Here is a 22,800-nt window from a genome sequence, read left to right as displayed (position 1 = left end):
GGACGTGTAATATACAACAAAATGCAGAGGCAATTACTTACACTTAGCGTGATAACAATATGACCTGAAGTCATTCCTGGTACCGCTTGAATTCTTCTCTAAGTTTGGCGTACGTTTCAGCAAAACTGGAATTATTAACCGCAACTTCCCTATTGTGTCTCGTGCAGAACTGGGTGACATAATTAAGAGGACTCCTGCTAGTCGTTGACTAGCACGTGACTCGACCTAGGTACAGCCTGGTACATACATTTTCAGACATGCAAAGAGTGAAACCGGCGACGTGTCTTAGGTTTAATTTGATTCTAGATCTAGTTACGAATTTACATTGGAATAGATTATCAAATTTTTTCCACAAAATTAGAGAGCTTATCGTGCATTTCTTTAAATTTTTATAATGTCTATTGCTTATTAAAAAAGAGAAAACAAGCCAAAAATATTGAAATAAAATTAAATAAGGAAAGAATTTTTATCTGAAATAATTAAGTTTTATATAACATTCTTAAAAATTCAAGATATGTTTCTGTATAAGTGTGTATAAAATTTTTTATATATTTAAGGTTGTTTGCTTTCGAAATTTAACAAATGCAAAAAATATATTGCATCGCTAATTTTTTGTTGAATGTTGAAGTTTCTAAATTTCATCGTAAATTCGAAAAATTTCACACAGATGATAAATTTTAAATATACAAAGATATACTAATGCAGCCAACATGACGCATAGATGCAATACAAACAAGATTCTTTTAACATTGCTCATTAACACCAATGTAACACGACATAGTTTAGTGCGAACATGTTTATTTAGTAGTTCACTATAAAGAGGTACATCTGTAATGCGCGAAAATAGATGACGATATTATCCAGAGACGAGAAACTTTAAAAGCGCAGGAGTCTAGAGTAAGTGAGAAGAAAAGACAATGCGAATGGCAACAGAGGTAGCCAACGAGAGTAACGAAGGGAACCAGCCTGCGACTATTGCATCCTGTAAATCATGTATAATTGTAATTTATACCACGCATCATCCTGTGTTAATTATAACAGGGTGCAGCGTCATGCCTTGGCCACGACAAAACGAGTTTACGAACGCACAGCAGCGTCAGGATTTACGAGTTACGCGAAGGGAGGATCCTCTTGCAATGCAATGAGGGAGTTCGGTCGCATCACCCTCGAATATTTTCTCTTTTCTTTTCGTATTCATATTTTTCTTTTCTATATATATATATATATATATATATATATATGTGTGTGTGTGTGTGTGTGTGTGTGTGTGTGTGTGCGCGCGCGCGCGCGCGCGCGCGTGTGTGTGTGTCGTATAAAAACCATGATTGTTTCGACTACAACTACAATATGTATGTATATATATATATATATCGTAGAGAATCTAGTCGAGAGAGAGAGAGAGAGAAACAATCATGTTTTTTGTCCCAAAATTCAATTTCAGTTATTCAATTTAAAACAAACATGACATTTAGGGATATCAATGTAAAGAATTTAATTACTGCACCTCAATATAGAACAGAAATTTTGGGAGTAGAACCTACGAAATTAATTATGCATTAACTATATAAATTATATACATTATAATATATCCATTATAAAGAAGAAAAACATTGGACAGAGACGAGAAATACCTAAGAAAATCCATGATTACCAAGGACTGCAGTATCAAAAATAATGACGATAATAATAATATTATATATATAATATATATACATATTAGTAATTAAATTTCTGTGAACATATCTCTTAAAAAAAAACAAATTTTATTTTTATACATCGATAACTTAATTTGATTTGCAATGTTGCAAAATCTGGTGTTGGTATTTTAATTTTTCAATATTCTAATAATAGCGTGATTTTTTAAATATAGTTTAAATAATCTTATTAAATTACTCTTTATTTTAAGCTGGCATTAATAAATATATTTTTTGTAAAGATCGATACACATACGTATCGATAAACTTTGTGATATTTAATCTCACTTTGGAAGATCAAAGTAGATATGTCATCTATCTCTGAAAAAAAAAGTTAACGAAAGCCGATGATATCCGTATGAAATACAGATCGTTGGAGAACTGCGCAATATTTTATTTCGCGATACGACCATCTTTTTTTCGTATTCGACGATATCGAAAAGTATAACGAGATTTCGGGATCGATGACGCTAACGGTAGGCGCCATCATCGAATTTGCTAACGAGACCCGTGACGATACCACCCGCGCCATCGACTCAGCGGAACTGTCATTAAAAAAAGCCAGTTATAGCGGGCCATCTATGCCGAGAGAAAAACACGCGGTTCCGCGATTGCGGCAAACGAAGCCACTTTGAAATGGCGAACATAATCGATACGTCTGCCGTACGGGCAAACGGAACGGATAGAAAAAGCTGGACGCGGATTAAGCCGCGAAGCGCAATGTCGTTGACAATTCAGCGAGGTGAAAATGTTTTGCCGACGTATCTAGTTGCACCAGCTGCTCCGTATATAGCGCCGGCACATTGATAACCGCGTATATCGGGAAAGATAATTCGATATGTAACGAATTGCTCTTTGACGAACTTTCGTGTCTCGCGTGCCATTGTGAACCGTGACCATGTCGACAATTCGTTCGTCGAACAATCGATGTTGGTAGCACTTTGCGTATCGTTGCCGTATGAAATATTTAATCATCATCGAGTAATTCGAGATATTTACTTTTGCTTCAATGTAATCAATTATTTATAAGAAGATCGCACAGTTTTAGCATTTTAATGATTTATAATGTTTCTACTGACCGTATAATTAAATCCTTCTCTTTTTATTTAATTATATTTGTATTAAAATTATGATATAGAAAAATAAAGCAAATTAATTATATTAATTAATTATTGTTAATTAATCTAGTTGGCATTAAACAGTAAAGGAAATTAAATTATTTATATAATAGCTTTTATAATATTACATTCTCTTTTGGAATTATGCGATATCATTTGTAATTATGCGATATTATTTGTAATTTTATCATTAAAATTTTACGAGAAAATCTGAATTTAACGTGAATCTAATTTTAACATAAATGATATGACAGCATATGATATAAGTTAGAAAATATACAACCACATCAGATACAACCACATAAAGTTTTAATATTATTACAGTATTATAGTATTCTGCATTCTAATGTGATATTATAGCATTCTAATGCGTTAATTATAAATCCTTTCATTGTAATTTAACTCGATTTAACCTAGGCATTAATTTTTAATTATTTAATTTAATGATATAGAATTATATTCTCGCATAATGTTATATATGAAAATGTTTCACCGTTGTAATTGCAGAAATATCAATGATATCTGAGAAAATACTTATGCAATGCTATTATATATTATATATATAATATTGTATATGGAATCTCTTATTATTATATTAATATGTATTATATATATATATATATATATATATATATATATATATATATGAGAAAAAATTATGATTAGGCAATAATTTTAGTTTATAGATAAATGATAATTATTATATTATGATAAAATTGATTAATTTTCGTTCTAATTGCTTTATAATAATTACCAAATGATAACATTACTTAAAAATGATATAATATTAATATGGTAATTATTTTGATTTTATTTATTAAAACATTATTATCCCATCTCATTTATATATTATTATTATTAATTGTTTGAAATTAATCCTTATTTAGAGTCTTCTTTATATTATCTTAGCAGCAAGTTAGCTCTATCATTAGAATAATTTGACAGATAACCGACATTTCTTTCTTTCTCTTTCTCTTCCTCTCTATCTCTCTCTCTCTCTTTCTCTCTGTCTTTCTCTGTTTCTCTCTTTTTTCTCTTTCTAGAAGACAAATTTAGTGAGAAATATTAGAATCGTATTGACCGAACAAAAATTGATCTAATTATGGAAAGGTCAATTTCGCCGCGCTGAGCTACCGGTGATGGTAAATTTGATTGCCGCAATTCTTTTCGACAGCAGCCACTGTGCATTCACGATTAACGGCAAACGCATGCCAATCGCGTCTGCGTTCTGTTTGGCCCGACACTAACGAACTATGAATTCCAAAAGCAAAGAAGCAAAAACAAGGAAAGGAAAAAACAAAAATGGGCATGGAGGGGGAGGTTTGGTCCTCGTGACGACCGAAAGTGCGGTCGGAACTCGATGAATTATTCACGTCTGTTCTTCATCCGACCGTTTCCGTAGAGAAGTGTGTCCGTGTGACGAGAAAAGCCAACGTAATGTGCAACTGTGAGTGGCGGCTGATTCGCGATAACGACGACGCCAGATGGAAATTCCGTTCGCCGGCTGGCCGGCTGGCCGACACCATATGCAACTTAGGCGGTTTAGCATACGCGTGCTTGCACGCGCGCGTGATGGAGCGTGAAGTAACGAGAACCGCGCGCGCTCACGCCCCCGATCATGTAAATTGACGAACGTAAATACGCGGCCCATACGCTCCCTGCTCGTACCGAGCTCGTACACACGGAGGACCAGCCAGCCGGTTTATCTGGGGCATAACCCGACGACCCGCATTAATCGTCGTCGTCAATCAGAGGAACCCGTCACCACTAGCGAAATGCGATTAATATCGATCAGCTCGCGTCCCTACCGTAAACGGGCGATATCGACCTTGCGGAGAATCGAGTTGCTCACGGTAATGGTTTCTGCGCGATACGATGTTTACGATGTTGCGATCGGAAACTGTTCAATGTATAAGTGTGTAAAACAAATTCGAGAGAAATTAATGAAAGATTCAGTCATTTTATTACATTATTTACTTTCTGTGATTATACAAAGTAGGAATCTTATGTTAAATCAATTATCCATGTGTCTTCTAAAATACACAATTTATACTACTATTTCGTTGAAAAACTTTTTGATATTTTCGAATACCGTTTTTATACACGATGTCATTAATGATATTAGTATAATTATAGCGAGCAGAAAATTTCATGAGAAAATTTCTCGAAGTAAAGGTCCTCATTTGGAAATCCGCCGTTTCCATCTCTTGACGCGCGAGAGTCAAAGATTTAACGAATTTCTCGTCAAGTTGTGGTAAATGAAAGCTGATTAGAAGCGAAATTATCTCTATAATCCGATTCCAATGTGGATTAAAGGAATCGTACTCAAATAGGATCTTGGATTCACTTCCGAATTTAGGCCTTCCTTACGCCGGCTGTCTTTACCCGATCTTCATTGGTATTCTCGCTATGTCAGTGATCGGATCTACTTTCGTCATATCGCGCAAGCTGGTGAGAAAATGAGTGCTCGGCAGATGCATGCAAAAAAGGAATTAAAATGGCGGTAAACTCGGTCAGAGTGAATTCCGCACTCTTCGGAAATGAATTTCATAAGAGATCGAATCGGGATTGCCTAAGAAGAAAGGTGTTGGCTAGTAATCATCTCCGTTGTCAAACCGGATTATATAAGCTGTGAAAGCTAGATTGTTGGATTGTTTTATGCAAAAATTATAACTATGCGATAATTGCTACAAGAAATAAGATAAATCGCATAATTTTATTGAGTTCATGAGATAGCTTTAAATAAATAAAAAAAATGCTTGTTATATTAAATTTTGTTTAAAATGCATTCTATATAGAAATATTTTATAGATAAGAATATTTTTAGCAAAGATAGAATTATGAGGTTAATTCTACATTAAATAAAGTTTCGAAGCAGTTAGATGTCCGCTGGAGTATACATACTATAATGCACAAATAGATTTGCATCTCACGCATCCATCAGTAAGAATAATTTAATATTAAAATTAAAACAATAAATATATTAAATAAGTTTTGAATTAAATTAATAAGAGCTAAATAATAAAATAAATTAATAAAAAGTAATTAAAAAATTGCCATAGCATAACAATACACTTGTTACTGAAGAGAATGCAATAACGACGCGCATGGAATTTATATTATACACATATCTATGCTATAGCTTAATTTCTCATTAACCTAAATATGCCGATAAACAATGTGCGTTACAATATGCTTTACATAAACAATTATATTGGTTATAGTATGATCTCTCTTGCTTGTCATATTTGTTACTTCACATAAGATGTATTAAAAATTGAGTTATTATGGCTTATTATTAAATTTTTTTGTCATAAATTCTATACAATCTTGTTTCATAGTTAAATAAATTTTATAGTTAACTAAATAAAATAAGTAAAAAAATAATTATTACAAGTATTAAAAATTAATTATTGATATAAGCGGAAAAGTTCATTTTTTTCAAAATTTTATTTTTTTCATATTTTTATTTTTCTTGTGTAAAATTACTAAAATTTAATATGTGCGATATGATCTGTGAAATAAATTATTTTTAAATTTATTGAAATTTTCTTTTTAGTTAGCTATTACTAACTGAAAAAGTTAAAAAAAATATGCAATTTAATTTTACTTTTATATTTACATATTCTTTTTATGTTAAACTACATTGTTCTTCATATCTAACTTTCTTCTAACAGTATATTCTCTTGTCGTTGTTCCGGTTTAGATTTCTTCGTCACGTGGTCGGTTGATCGTCGCAGTATCCGAGACGTAGTCGACATCGTAAAGTTGTTTCGTGCCTACGAGTCGCACGCCTACTACCAAATGCAAAATCCATTTCCGTCTAACCAGGAAACTTTTAACAAGCCGCATTCAAAGTATGTGTGTTCCATGTTAAAGTTATCCGGTACACCGACAAGTACATACATCACACGAAGGTGGAACGCGAGGGTCGCGAACGATAATTACTTCGTGCCGAGGCTCGCGATTTAGGGAAATTGTATTTACAATCTTAGCGATTTTAAAGGAAATTCGACTTAATGAGACGGCATTAATCATCATTCATCATGGACAAGTCGGGAAATATTATTTTCTTGTTTTACATGCATCATTTTACTTGTACTTTTATTTCATATAAATTTTAATTTAACAAACTATAGAGAATGAAAGAAAAAGAAATATGAAAGAATAGAGAATATATTTAAAAAGAAATATGTATTTCTAATGAAGACTGGGGCAAATTCACTTTTGCCCGACGACATGTGTATGTGTAAGAGAAAATCCACGCTATCTCATGTGCCACACAGTTGCTACAAGTTCGTTTTAACCATGTCGCATATTGTTCTCGTCGCGGCGAGCATATTTGAACATATCTCGTTGATGAAGTACAGCGACCGATGCCAATGGTTAGTCTATGTGCAAGTGGGTCAGTTCCAACATCTTGAAGACATTTAAACTTAGTCCCGATTAACTCCCCCTAGGATTCTCATAGTGTCTACTGTATGTTGAGTATGGTTTCTGCGGATAGGTAGAAACTTTAGCTAGGACTGATATGCAGAGATACATGGGAGCGCATCGTCGCGATCTCTTGAACTGATTGCAAACTAATATTCCGTTAAACTTGCTGCGAATTATAACAGCGAAATTAATGATAATATTACCGTATGGATAATATTACCGTCTAATAATCAAACGCTTGAAATAAAGCAAGTGTATTTTTTTTACTTTCTTCTTATTTTATTATTAATTATAATATAAGCATTATTAATTTTATAATGTTAATTAAACGTGAAAAATTGTGACTTTAGACAAATGAAGACAAAAAAGAAAATAAAACGAACTGTCGAAGACAGACTTATTGGTATTTGATGTGAATCTGCAAGCACTTTGCCGTGATTTAAATGCTATGTTTACGTCATGTACAAACATCTAATATTCAATAAAAGATATTGCATTCTAAAAAAATCCATCTAATGATATTATTTGATGATATTATCGCTTCTACTATTAATTACATTTTTATAAGTGTATAAATAAGGTATAAACTTCTCATTGCTATAAATTAATCAATAAGGATTAATAAAATTAATCCAATAGGATTAAGAACTTCCTATAGATCAAGAGTCATGGACATAAAAAGATAGAATTCCACGCAATTTTCTACAATATATATCAGATCAGATATCATAAAAGGAGAGAAAAGGAAAAGAACGATATACTATACTCTTTTATTTACAATAAACAGATATAGTTTGATATACACAGATCAGGAAATCAACGCGTGACTCAATGTTAATATTTTCATTTAATATATTTAGGATAGTATATAAGTAATAAATGAACGAATACTTGTCAAGATGGCGCTATAAATGTTTTTGTATTATAGCAACGTGTAATAGTAGTCTTTCTAATCAAAGAGAGAAGAGTGGTAAAAGATAAGATTGGTAAAATTGTTTTGTAAAAGTATAGGAAATATAAGTGACAAAAATTTCTAAAAATATTAAAGAGAATTAAAGAGAAATACATGTCATTTAGAATTGCTTTTAATTTACAACTGTTTCCAGTGTTATATAAATAATAAAATCAGAAAAGTAAGCATAATTCGATAAAACATTAACTTTGATAAAGCTATTAATTTTTTATGTTCAATTAAATAAATTGTCAATCAATCTTTTAATTGGCTTGTCAAACATCCACTCCAGTTGTGTCACTCCAGTTTTCCTAGATATCTAAAAAAGAATATAATCTTAAGTATTTTTCTTCGTGACTTTTAATGTATAAATTACGACAGATAAATTTTGTGATCAGTAAATTTGATTAATTTGATTATAAAATTTTAAACCTTTCCTTTCAAACTTATGTAATTCATTAATCCATAATTAATAATATTATATAGTTAGTTTTCAGGAGATATTTTTAGTTATAATTTTCATTAATTTTCATTATCTTTTGAATCAAGCTTTATAAAATTATAGTGAAAAATTGATAATGATCAAATATTGATAATGATAAATAAATAGTGCGATAAATGTAAATAGTTTAAAACAAATACAAATATTTGATTTTAATTCTACATACTACTGATGCAAATTTGATTTTAATTCTATACACTACTATTTAAAAGTCATCTATAATTAGAAATTTGTAAAAGGAAATATTGATAGATATCTCTTTTTACTTTTTATTTATAACAGACTGTTCATGTGCAATTCTGAAAAATAACTATTCGACATTACATATAAACACGTTTATGATTTTAAAGTAATTTTAACATTTATTTTCTTTCAGTTCTATTTATTAACTCGTAGATTATTTTTATTTTGATTCAACTATTAATTTGTTCAAAATAATGGAAAATATTTTATTTATAAGAATAATTTTAGATAAAATATTTAAAATTCACTGATATAATAACATGGTTTAATAATATTATCAAGTAATTAACCAATAATTAGCTACGAAATAAATGAGTTAACATATTTTCTAGATGTGTGTGTATATTCGGAAAGATATAAAAAATTCTAACATGAAATTAAGTTACTTGAAGCTTCTATAGTTACCATAATATGTTCCACTATTTATTTTATAATTTTAATATGATGTCTACTATCTTTAATCTCTTATCTCTCTTATTTTATTTTTCGAGAAAAATCTTTTTCTTATCTTATATATTATAATCGGCATACAAAACAATAATTTTGAATTTTGTGTATCAAGATGTGAGATAGATTTGATTAATATAGTTAATTTAGCATAAATTTTTATTATATTTCTTAGTACGAGGGTATAAAAATTTGAAGATTTCTCTCGAAGTTATAACTATAATGATTAACATGTTTTTATTGGAGTTGCATCAGTAGCCTTTAAAAAAAATTGTTCCATTTTATGGCGATGAAATAAAGCGAGATTTCACTTTCTTATGATCGAAAGGAAAGCAATCCAAGCGGTTAGATAAAGAAATTAGTGTGATAGATAAATGAAGATGGACGAAAAATAAAAGAAACGAATCTCCACAGTTTTGGTCCATCGAATTTGCGAGTTTCTCATTTGCCACGATGTATAAAATACATATACGCAATACATATACCATTGTTTTAAAATTAATTCCACTTTCCGCTCAAATTCACCCAAGACTTAAAATCACGTAACAATAAAAAAAATAACTTTTTATTTTTTAATTGATATAATTTAAATACGATATAATTTAAAAGATCATTTAATGCTTAGAAAATTTTTGCATCAAAATTCTGCTGTCGTATAGCTAACAAGTTTGCTAATAAGCTGTAGGCTATTAGATAACGATGTTATATCTAATGAAAATGATTTAGCATAAGCAAGGCTAATATATACAATTTTTTAATATGCATGTTCCTAAATTTAAATGCAAACCTGATTACTTGTAGTTTAATCGTAGGACTTATTCGTAATCTCATGTTAAACAATATTCATTTTGATAATCATATATTCTGAATATATTCTAAAATTTTACATACATTTGTAAAATTTAGATAATTTTATCACGAAGATGGAGGTTACGAAACACATGCTTGCTATATAATCATCTCTCGAGCGGAAATATAAAAACTAAATTATAATTTGCTATTGCAATAAATATCTGTTATCTGTATAACCCATTTCGTTTTTTATCGAGAATGAAATATACATAGTTATTCATTATATAAAAAAAGAAAACACATATATATATATATATATATATATATATATATATATATAATATGATTATCATTGCTTTGGCAATATATTGCGCAAAGCAGTCTGAATATTATCAGAAATACATATATATAATACATATATAAAATATAGAAAAATACATATATATATATATATATATATATATAAAATTAAATTTTGTTATATTTATCAAGAAAAAAATGGGATCAACTGCCAAAATAATATTTTGTATGATGTGTTCTTCGTGCATTATTACGTCACTCTTGGAAGCTGCAAGAATCTTAGCAATAATTTCGATACCATCCTATAGTCATCAAATTGGCTATCAACCATTATGGACTGCCCTAAGCCGACGAGGACACAAAGTTGTTGTTCTAACAACGAATCCAGTTAATGAGCCTAACATCACAAATTTAACAGAAGTCGATTTTCATTACAACTATAGACTATTGAAAGATCTAAATCACGTAAAAATGATGGAGCATGATACATGGATAAATGTAGAACGTAATTTGCTGTTTAATGTAGGCAATGAATTGACAGAGGATATTTATAAACATCCAGAAGTACGTAAAATGTATGCACCAGATAGTGATCAAAAATTTGATGCAGTAATTATAGAAGTTATTAAAACACCTGGTCTCTATGCATTGGCACACAGATTTAATGCACCTCTTATAGGTAAGTTTAGTAAAAAAATTATATAATATATATATATATACTATTAATCATTTTCATCTTTAGCTGCCGATTATTTGGAATTTATTTAAATTAAATTTTTTTTAACAAAAATATTAAGAAAGTTCATAAATCAATAAAATTTTACAATATTCATTTTTTTAATACAATATATCTCTATTATCAATTTTACTTAAGTAATGTAAATATTTATTCTTAATGTTTTCGTCTTTATTATGAATTATCCTGAATTCGTAAATAATTAGCTTAATTACCTTTATATATCATGGATATAAGCGATGTATATTATTTTGCACAGACTTTTAGATTTAGAAATTCTTTTTTAATTTTAACAATTATTTACATAACGCATTGCATGAATTTATTTAGGTATATCATCAGTAGGATTGTACAGTCATATTTATTATCTTCTTGGTGCACCCGTTTTGCCATCACATCCTTCAAATTGGGAAATGAAAGAAGTTACCGGTTTTAATCTATCATTGTGGCAGCGGTTAAAAAATGTTATTGAACAGTGGTATCACATATATTGCGTGTTGAATCATTTCTTTCCTCAACAGCAAGCAATAGCAGAAAAATATCTCGGAAAGAATATACCAAACATAGTTGACATGGAGAGAAACATTAGTATTATATTTCATCATCAACAAGAAGCTCTCTCCTTTATAAGACCGAAAACACCTAATGTTATAGTATTTGGTAATTCCCATGTTTCAAAAAATACTTCAGCTTTACCGAAAGTAATCATTACCTTCAACAGATATTCAATTTTTATTATTTAATTACAATCATTATTTAATATATATATGTTAGAAATTATTATTTATATATTATTATTTATATATTTAATTTAGTTTTATATCTAATATCTATTACTCTCTCTTTTAGTACATATTATTTTTTCTAAAATATAAAAAATATAATATTATTGATAATTTTACTTTATTTTAGAACTTGAATAAATTTCTGGTAGATGCACCAAATGGATTTATTTACATGAGTCTGGGTACTAATGCTCATATGTCACATTTTTCCAAGCATGTGTTAAAGGCATTTTGTGATATTTTTGCAAGTTTGTCAACAAAAGTTGTGTGGAAATTAGATGAAGAATTGACGAATAAATCAGACAATATTTATACTGCTAAATGGCTTCCTCAACAGAGCCTCCTTGGTAAATCTATGACAAAAAATGTCATAATTAAAAATTAAAGAAATTAATCGAAATATATTCTCTCACTTATATATGAAATCATGAGTCAATTTTGTATGTTCTTTTCGTTTTTAGCTCACCCAAAAATTAGATTGTTTATATATCAAGGTGGACTTCAAAGCACGGAAGAAGCTGTTTATAACGCTGTACCACTTATAGGATTACCAATTCTGGCAGACCAATATACGAATGTTAATAAAATGGTATCTCTCGGAGTTGCAAAATATCTAAATTATCGAAATATTTCAACAGAAATTGTAAATTCATCCATAACAGATCTCTTAAACGATAAGAGGTAATATCCTATGCGCACAGTTTTTTATACAATATATTCATAGAAATGCAATTATTGTCCAGCCCTAACATCTAAACCTTTACAGAATTAGAGTCAAAATTTAATTGTAGAATAATGTATTTATGTATTATATATTTATGTATTATATATGTACTTTTTTAAAAGACACTACAATTTTTTTAGATATAAAGAAAGAATGCTTAAACTTAAAGCAATAAATGAAGATAAACCTTTCAATTTATTGGAAAATGCGATTTGGTGGATCGAATTTGTAATTCGTCATAAGGGCGCTTCTCATCTTCGTAGCAGTATTGCATATAATCCTTGGTATCGAAAATATGATATGGACATTATAGCAATTTTATCAATTATCACATTTATAATATTATTGTGCACATTATTAATAATCTATAAATCGTTAAAATCAATATTTAGTCGTCATACAAGTAAACAATTTATGAACATTACAAAAAAAATTAATTGATTTTTTTTACATTTTTTATACATAATTATATTTTGTACATATAATCCCATTTTCTTATAAAGAAGTTGAAAAATATCAAAAGGTTCTAACATCTATTCATGTTTCAAACGTATTTATTTATTTGAGAAATTTAAAATTATATTTTATTATAATGCAAATATAATCAGAAATAATATATTCGAAAAATTTCAAAATCTTAATTATTTAAGCCTTCATTATTTAACTAAAAATAAAGTAATGAAAAAATAAACATATCCAAAGAAAGATTTTGTTGGCATTTACAAAACAACCTAGTTATTTTAGTTATTCTTCACATACTCTGTGCTATGCATCATAGTGACACTGTCATTATGAGCAACTTAATTATCAGCTATTTTTTTTATATTCACTTTGTCATATTTTCAGTTGTTATTTTTTTTGTTTAAGTTGCGAAGATAGTTTACGCTCTAGATTGCGCGCGTTATCGTCGGTAATATGACGAATCATAATCATCCTATCACGAATGGCTCGTGAGCTCCGCGCCTGAAACTTCTCCTTTTTATCTTTCATACTTTTCATACTTATATTCTATATATTTCATCATATCATATTTTTACTTTTCTCATGTTATTATTACGTTCTCTCTATGTGTGTGTCGATTATTAGCGTGGCTCACATTCCGGTCATTATAAACGAAATAATAAAATAATTATATCAAAGTTCATTGTTCACGTTGGATCTGTTTTATCAATCACAAAACCACATATATATAGTACATAGTATCTAAATATAAGAGACAAAAATTTCTTAAGTTATTAATGGAAGAGGAATACATGTTATTGAGAATTGATTTTTTCTAGAACAATTGTTATTCCGGTGCTATATAAATAATAAAGCGAGGTAAGCATACTTCGGTAAAACATTAACTTTTATATAGTTATTAATTTTTTACATTCAGCTGAAGAAATAGTCATATAATTCTTTAATTAACTTGCCGAACATCTTGCCAAACAACTTTTGATATGTCACGCGAGTTTTCTTAGATATCTAGCAATAAAAAATATAATCTTAGGCATTTTTCTTTGTGACTTTGAATGTATAAATTATACGGCAGACAAATCTTTTTTATGATCAGTTTTTTGCTTAAATTAATTTGATTATAAAACTTTGTATCTTTTCTTTCGAAAAAACATTACATAATTCACTATAGTATATGTTAGTTTTCAGGTAATATTTCTAGTCACAATTTTCATTAATTTTTATTATCTTTTAAATGAAATTTTTTATAAAATTATATAAATTTGATAGATAATGCAGTAAATGTTAATACTTAAAAAAAATAGAAATTTGATTCTATGTACTATTATTTAAAAGTTACCTATAATTAGGAATTTATAAAAGGAAATAATATTGTTTATAACAGATTGTTTGTGTGCGATGTTCTTGAAAATAACTATTCAATCATTACATATAAACACGTTTATGACTTTAAATCTTAACATTTATTTTCTCTTGGTTCTATTTGTTAACTCGCAGATTATTTTTACTTTGATTCAACCATTATTTTGATCGATATAATGGAAAATATTTCATTTGTAAGAATAATTTTAGACAAAATATTTAAAATTCTCTGATAAAATAACATGATTTAATAATATTATCAAGTAATTAATCAATAATTAGCTACGAAATAAATGAGTTAGCATCTTTTCCAGATGTACTCGGGAGAGATATTAAAAATTCTAATATTAAATTAATTTACTCAAACTTATGCATGGTTACTATAGTATGCCTCTCTATTTGTCTTAATTTTGATATAGGTGTTTTTTACCTCTAACTTATCTCTTTTATCTCATTTTTCGAGAAAAATGTAATAAATTTTTTATCACCCTATCATAATCGACTGTATAAAACAACAATTTTGAATTCTGTGTCATCAAGAATTCTGTGTCATCAAGAAATAAGATAGACTTGATTAATATACTTAATTTAGCATAAATTTTTATTATCTTGGTATGTAGGTATATAAATTTGAACGTTTCTCTCAAAGTCATAATTATGATATGTTGATTAACATATTTTTACTGCAGTTGCATCAATAGTCTTTAAAAACAATAGTCTTTAAAAACAATTGTTCCGTATTATTGCGATAGTCTGAAGCAAGATTTCACTTTCTTGCGGTCGAAAGAAAAACAGTCTACGCGGTCAAGTAGAGAAATAGTGTGACAGATGAAGATAACGAGAAATAAAAGAAACGAATTTCCACAGTTTCGGTCCATCGATTTTGCGAGTTTTTCATTTGCCACGATCTATAAGATACACAACACATATATTATTATTGTTTTCAAATCAATTTCACTTGCCGATCAAATTCATCTATGGTTTTAAGTCACGTAACAATAGCAAGAATATGTTTTTTTTTATTTTTGAGTGATATATAATTTATAATACGTAAGGACATTTAATGCTTAGAAAATTTTTGCATCAAATTTCTGCTGTCGTATAGCCGACAAGTTTGTTAAAACTGTAAACCATTAAATAATATTATTATGTCTAGTGAAAATTCTTTCGTATAAGCAATGCTAATATATAAAGTATTTTATGTATAAAGTTTTTAATATGTCCTACATTTTTAAATGCCAAATTAATTACTTGCATCTTAATCGCATGTAATCTCATGTTACATAATGTTCGCTTTGATAATCGAATATTTTGAATATATTTTATAAAATTTTACATATATTTGTAAAATTTAAATATATTTTATCACATAGATGTAAATCACAAATCATATACTTGCTATTACAAACTGATATGCAAATTTATAAAAAAACTTCGCGTTATCCATTATTTCGAATATCAAAAAGGAAATTAATTTGAAACAAATGCATTATCTATAGACCCATATGTTAAATATTCTGATAATATCCAGACATGTTTGAGCAGCTCTTGTCAAAGCAATGATAATATCTTCCAATCATATCTTATATGTACATGTCATTATTTATTATAAAATAAATAAGCATGTATACTTTATTCTCGATAAAATACGAAATAGGTTATAAATAACAACAGACATTTATTACAATAGTAAGTCAATAGTTTTTACATTTCAATGGTTATATGATTCGATAGTTATTATATGTAAAATTATATTTTATTATGTTTTGTTGTCAATAAAAAATGGGACCAATTACCAAAATGATATTTTGTATGATATGTTTTCCGTGCATTATCACGCCGTTCTTGGAAGCTGCAAGAATCTTAACAATAATTCCGTTACCATCCTACAGTCACCAGGTTAGCTTTCGATCATTGTGGACTGCTCTAAGCCGACGAGGACACAAATTTGTTGTTCTAACAACGGATCCAGTTAATGATCCTAACATCACAAATTTAACAGAAGTCGATTTCCATTACAACTATAGATTATTGAAAGATCTAAATCACGTAAAAATGATGGAGCATGATACATGGATAAATGTAGAACGTAATTTTCTGTTTAATATAGGCAATGAATTGACAGAGGATATTTATAAACATCCAGAAGTACGTAAAATGTATGCACCAGATAGTGATCAAAAATTTGATGCAGTTATAGAAGTTTTTAAAACACCTGGTCTCTATGCGTTGGCACACAGATTTAATGCACCTCTTATAGGTAAGTTTAGTAAAAAAATTATATAATATATATATATACTATTAATCATTTTCATCTTTAGCTGCCGATTATTTGGAATTTATTTAAATTAAATTTTTTTTAACAAAAATATTAAGAAAGTTCATAAATCAATAAAATTTTACAATATTCATTTTTTTAATACAATATATCTCTATTATCAATTTTACTTAATTAATGTAAATATTTATTCTTAATTTTTTCGTCTTTATTATGAATTATCCTGAATTCGTAAATAATTAGCTTAATTACCTTTATATATCATGGATATAAGCGATGTGTATTATTTCGCACAGATTTTTAGATTTAGAAATTCTTTTTCAATTTTAACAATCATTTACATAACGCATTGCATGAATTTATTTAGGTACATCATCACTAGGATTGTATAGTCATATTTATTATCTTCTTGGTGGTATTATCTTCTTGGTGCTTCTTGGTTCCCGTTTTGCCATCACATCCTTCAAATTGGGAAATGAAAGAAGTTACCGGTTTTAATCTATCATTGTGGCAGCGATTAAAAAATTTTATTGAACAGTGGTATCACATATATTGCGTGTTGAATCATTTTTTTCCTCAACAGCAAGCAATAGCAGAAAAATATCTCGGAAAGAATATACCAAACATAATTGACATGGAGAGAAACATTAGTATTATACTTCATCATCAACAAGAAGCTCTCTCCTTTATAAGATCGAAAACACCTAATGTTATAGTATTTGGAAATTCCCATGTTTCAAAAAATACTCCAACTTTACCGAAAGTAATCATTACCTTCAACAGATATTCAATTTTTATTATTGGAATTACAATCATTATTTAATATATATATATATATATATATATATATATATATATATATATATATATGGTAGAAATTATTATTTATATACTATTATTTATATATTTAATTTATTTTTATATCTAATATCTATTACTCTCTCTTTTAGTACATATTATTTTTTCTAAAATATAAAAAATATAATATTATTGATAATTTTACTTTATTTTAGAACTTGAATAAATTTCTGGTAGATGCACCAAATGGATTTATTTACATGAGTCTGGGTACTAATGCTCATATGTCACATTTTTCCAAGCATGTGTTAAACGCATTTTGTGATATTTTTGCAAGTTTGTCAATAAAAGTTGTGTGGAAATTAGATGAAGAATTGACGAATAAATCAGATAATATTTATACTGCTAAATGGCTTCCTCAACAGAGCCTTCTTGGTAAATCTATGACAAAAAATGTCATAATTAAAAATTAAAGAAATTAATGGAAATATATTCTCTCACTTATATATATAATCATGAATCATATTTTGTATGTTCTTTTCGTTTTTAGCTCACCCAAAAATTAGATTGTTTATATATCAAGGTGGACTTCAAAGCACGGAAGAAGCTGTTTATAACGCTGTACCACTTATAGGATTACCATTTCTGGCAGACCAATATACGAATGTTAATAAAATGGTATCTCTCGGAGTTGCAAAATATCTAAATTATCAAAATGTTTCAAGAGAAATTGTAAATTTATCTATAACAGATATCTTAAAGGATAAAAGGTAATATCCTTTGTCCACAATGTTTCTTATACAATATATTCATAGAAATGCAATTATTGTCCAGCACTAATATCTAGACTTTTACATAATTATAATCAAAATTTAATTGTACAATAATATACATTTTTTTAAAAGATACTACAATTTTTTTAGATATAAAGAAAGAATGCTTAAACTTAAAGCAATAAATGAAGATAAACCTTTCAATTTATTGGAAAATACGATTTGGTGGATCGAATTTGTAATTCGTCATAAGGGCGCTTCTCATCTTCGTAGCAGTATTGCATATGATCTTTGGTATCGAAAATATGATATGGACATTATAGCAATTTTATCAATTATCACATTTATAATATTATTGTGCACATTATTAATAATCTATAAATCGTTAAAATCAATATTTAGTCGTAATACAAATAAGCAATTTATGAACATTACAAAAAAAATTAATTGATTTTTTTTACATTTTTTATACATAATTATATTTTGTACATATAATCCCATTTTCTTATAAAGAAGTTGAAAAATATCAAAAGGTTCTAACATCTATTCATGTTTCAAACGTATTTATTTATTTGAGAAATTTAAAATTATATTTTATTATAATGCAAATATAATCAGAAATTATTTACTCGAGAGATTTCAAAATCTTAATTATTTAAAACTAAAAATAAAATACTATAAAAAATAAACATATGTGAAGAAAGTAATTTATTGATACACTCACAAAATGAAAGTCAGTTACTTCAAATATTTCTTACATATTGCGCTATGTATGATGGTATTTAAGTTATATCATTTGAATAGGTTTTTTAAAATACATCATTTTTATATTATCCTACATTTTTAAATAACTTTAATAATATATCATCTTTGATTAATATATCAAAATTGGTAAAAATCTAATAATTTTAAAAAACTTGGTACAAAAATATATAAGCGAAATAAGATAGTGAAAATATTATATATATATATATATATATATATATATATATATATTTGTGTGTGTGTATATTTATACATACATACATATATATACATATGATATTTTTATTATTTTATTTCGCATTACATATTTTTAAAGATAATAAAAATATAACTGTGAAAGAATTTTGTGTTTTTTTTATTTGAGACTTAATTATTATCTGATTAATTATCATATCAGATTAATTATAGTTCATGTATGTATTCTTTGCGTAGAGAATTGAAATTGTTGTAATCTATTTCTATCTTTCTATATATATGCTTTATCATAAGTTTTTATGTTTATAAACTATATGAAAAAAAAATAAAATTACAAAACAGTCATCTGTATTGTCAGTATAAAAACTATTTTTAAGTTTAATTGGTTCTTGACATACTTGCTCTTTAACTTTGACTTTATATTGCTTACTTTGATGAGTTACTCACGTTTTCTATCTCACTACAATTTCTATCACACATCGGAATTATGCATGAAGGAGAAAAGGTAGATACCATGAGACGAGGAAAGACCACTAGCTCCTGTATCTTACGAAGTATGTTGCCTGAAGGATGGGAAGATTCGAAGAGGCGGGTGCAGCTATCTCAAAAAAGTACCCTATTACGAAGGCACCGTTCGAGATGCTCGAGACCTCGTCTTTTTCCTACAAAGAATGTAGAGTGCGATAAAACGGCGTTCGGAAAAGAGCGACGGATAACAGAAGCGAACAGAGTCATATATGTCTATGACATAGCTACATCAGGATAAAATAAAGTAACTTTCATGATATATGTATTTGATCTGAAATCAGTTTTCATTTCATGTTTTATTGTTGCTGGTAACATTTATATAATATTTATTTATAGGTGACGTTTAATAATGTTTATTTAATGGTCCAAGTCAAGCGTGATATTAAAATGTCGAAAACGTAATTGTGCAAATAAAATATTAATAACTGTATCGTTACTCTTGTGTTGACAAGTTGATAGACATATATGTATTATAATTTATAAAAAATGTAGGGCATATAATTTTTTCGTTAAAGAGATATCGAAATATATTTCAGTATTTAACATTTTAATATTTAATATTTCAGTATAAACAATATTTGAAAATATAATTTTATAGAAATATTAGAAACTCACAGATATTAATAATTAATTTTTTTCTACATGAAAATAGTGTATTAAGTATTAAAACGTAATACAATAAATTTTATAATCACATATTTATAAATGAAACGATATTTCAGCAAGCTAGTAAATATGAGAGAGACTTCCTATTTCATGTAATCGTATAATTCGAGATTCCATAGTATATGCCATGGAAGAGAAAGTCGTAGATACCGTGGGATAGTTTTCTACACAGCGACACAAATTGCAACGCTTTACGCCTGATGAGATCGCATAAAGTCAGCGCAGATCGATATCGTCTTAAGAAATACAGCACCCCGAACCGCTTTCCTTCGAATCCAATTAAGCTTAAAGGGCTTTCAACGTGTCCATTCCGGAAATTATGCCACGGTAATTTCTTTCAGCACTTAAGTCGCGCGTTTATCGTTTAATTTGTATAGTTAAATAGCCGCGTGCTACATATATATATATATTTGTCTTTTTCTTTTGTGAATATGTTTGTTTCCTTAAAAATTATTTTTTTCTGTCCGCGACAGCAATTCTGCGCGTAACTTAAATTTTATATTTAATTTCATTATATGATTTATTATAGATATTATATCGTTTTTCTAATACTAATTGAAAGATTTCTATATACAAAATCTAATACTCGCACAGCGAGTTCTGTTAGTTTTTACGGATACATTTACGTTATGTTTAATTTTGTGTTACCACTTTACTGAATCGAAAAGGAATTTAGATAGTGCTTTGGTCGAATAGTAGCTCGTTTACAAGTTCGACCGCAATCTCCGTAGTAGAAGAATAGGCGTAGTTAGATGTTGGTCGATCAATTGTGTCCCCGCGCAATTGTATCCTGCGCGTTCTCCAGTGTGCCATACGCAGCGAAACAATTAAAATTGCTTTTGTACCCTGTAACAGCCTCGCAAATTAGCTGTGGGAAGTCAAAGGGCGTCTCTCAGACGTGATGAAAGTAACGGCGCGCCAATTCGCAACGTGCTGACCTCGAACAAAACTGCAACCTACTACTGCTTGTGGTTTCCGGAAGTGCCGAGTTCACCCACTCGCACATACCGCTTATATCGCAGCAGTACTCAGACGCCTCTCTGCAACTACTATTATCTCTTCTAAACGATTTGTTCGATACGGACTAACGCGCTGATAGTCGTACAAGCGAGATTAGTCGCGGTCCAGCAACTTTGGATCGCGTAGTCTGGTGAGATTTTATGCATCAGCGATGTATGTACGTGCAAAGCGAAACGGATAGAAATGTAATATCTCTGAACTAGTCGCCTCGTTATGGCGTGTGTGTAAATCATGTCGCGCGAGCATTTCGTTATATGCGTATTAAAATGTGCATATCTATTTAATAGATTTGTCTTGGCACTTGAACGAAAAAAAGAATGAAAAAAGAAGATTTTGAGTTATGACGAACGGTGTAGAAAATAAAGTTTGCGCTTGTAGTTTGTGTAAATTCTGCAAATTTTTGATTATATATATATATATATATATATATATATATATATATATATATGTACAGATTGTTTGATGAATAATTTCTCGTGGACATGTAGCAAAATAAAAATAATATAAATTCCTATAACATTTTTTTTATAATGAGAATTTTTTCTTGATCGAGATATATCTCTAAAGTTAAGATTTGAGAAGAATTTCTTTTAATTTTTATATCTGTAGATTTTTCTAATAATTATTTTTATGTTAAATAAAAGTCTATTTTTATAGTAAGTAAAGGTTTTAAAATAAGAGCATAATAGAAGATTTCTTGATGTCACGTTAGACAGCCAGGGGCGAATCACCTATAAATCATTTAACTTACACAACTTTACAAGTAGTAATTCTTTTATTTTTTTATTTTAAATATGTTTTTAAATTCTCTGAATTTTTTTCTAAAAAAGGATTGTTTAATTTCGTTCATTTCAAAATTAATTGTTTTTTTTTAGAAAAATACTAAATATTTGATAGAAAATAAATAATGATAACAAAATGATGATGGTAAAAAATGCGTTGTAGAAAAGAATTTTGTAGGAAATTGTGGGGTTACTTTTACCTGCTCTACATGCTCACGAGAAATTGCCTACCGAAACACTCTCATATATATGTATAAAAAGAAAAGTAACTATAGAAAACGGAAGTATGCGTCGAAAACGGTATTGGTGAGAAAACGTCGCGGTTAGTTCGCTTCTCTCCATAGCATTTCGCAACGAAGAACGAGTCGCGGGTAGACGTTTATTTCCATGCGTTTATTTCCATTCAGCCCGGTTGCCGTCGCGAAGAACCGACACAGAGGAAGT

At 28.5% G+C, this 22,800-nt stretch overlaps 1 protein-coding gene and 1 pseudogene across 1 annotated transcript; both read left to right on the top strand.

Moving 5' to 3' along the window:
* The first annotated feature begins 10,668 nt into the window (after positions 1-10,668).
* On the top strand, positions 10,669-12,691 carry LOC105258380 (UDP-glucuronosyltransferase 2B17). The gene is made up of 4 exons (XM_025411976.1): positions 10,669-11,164; positions 11,552-11,922; positions 12,134-12,353; positions 12,468-12,691. The coding sequence occupies exons 1-4, from the start codon at positions 10,684-10,686 to the stop codon at positions 12,689-12,691; spliced, it is 1,296 nt and encodes a 431-aa protein (XP_025267761.1). The 5' UTR covers positions 10,669-10,683.
* A 3,562-nt stretch (positions 12,692-16,253) lies between these two features.
* On the top strand, positions 16,254-18,401 carry LOC109610474 (annotated as a pseudogene).
* Positions 18,402-22,800: the final 4,399 nt, after the last annotated feature.

This window comes from Camponotus floridanus, unplaced genomic scaffold, assembly GCF_003227725.1.
Source record: "Camponotus floridanus strain SB8 unplaced genomic scaffold, Cflo_v7.5 scaffold46, whole genome shotgun sequence".
In the NCBI taxonomy this organism is placed as follows: Eukaryota; Metazoa; Arthropoda; class Insecta; order Hymenoptera; family Formicidae; genus Camponotus; species Camponotus floridanus.
Note: the sequence above shows the minus strand (reverse complement) of the source record. Positions and strands in the feature narration are given on the sequence as shown.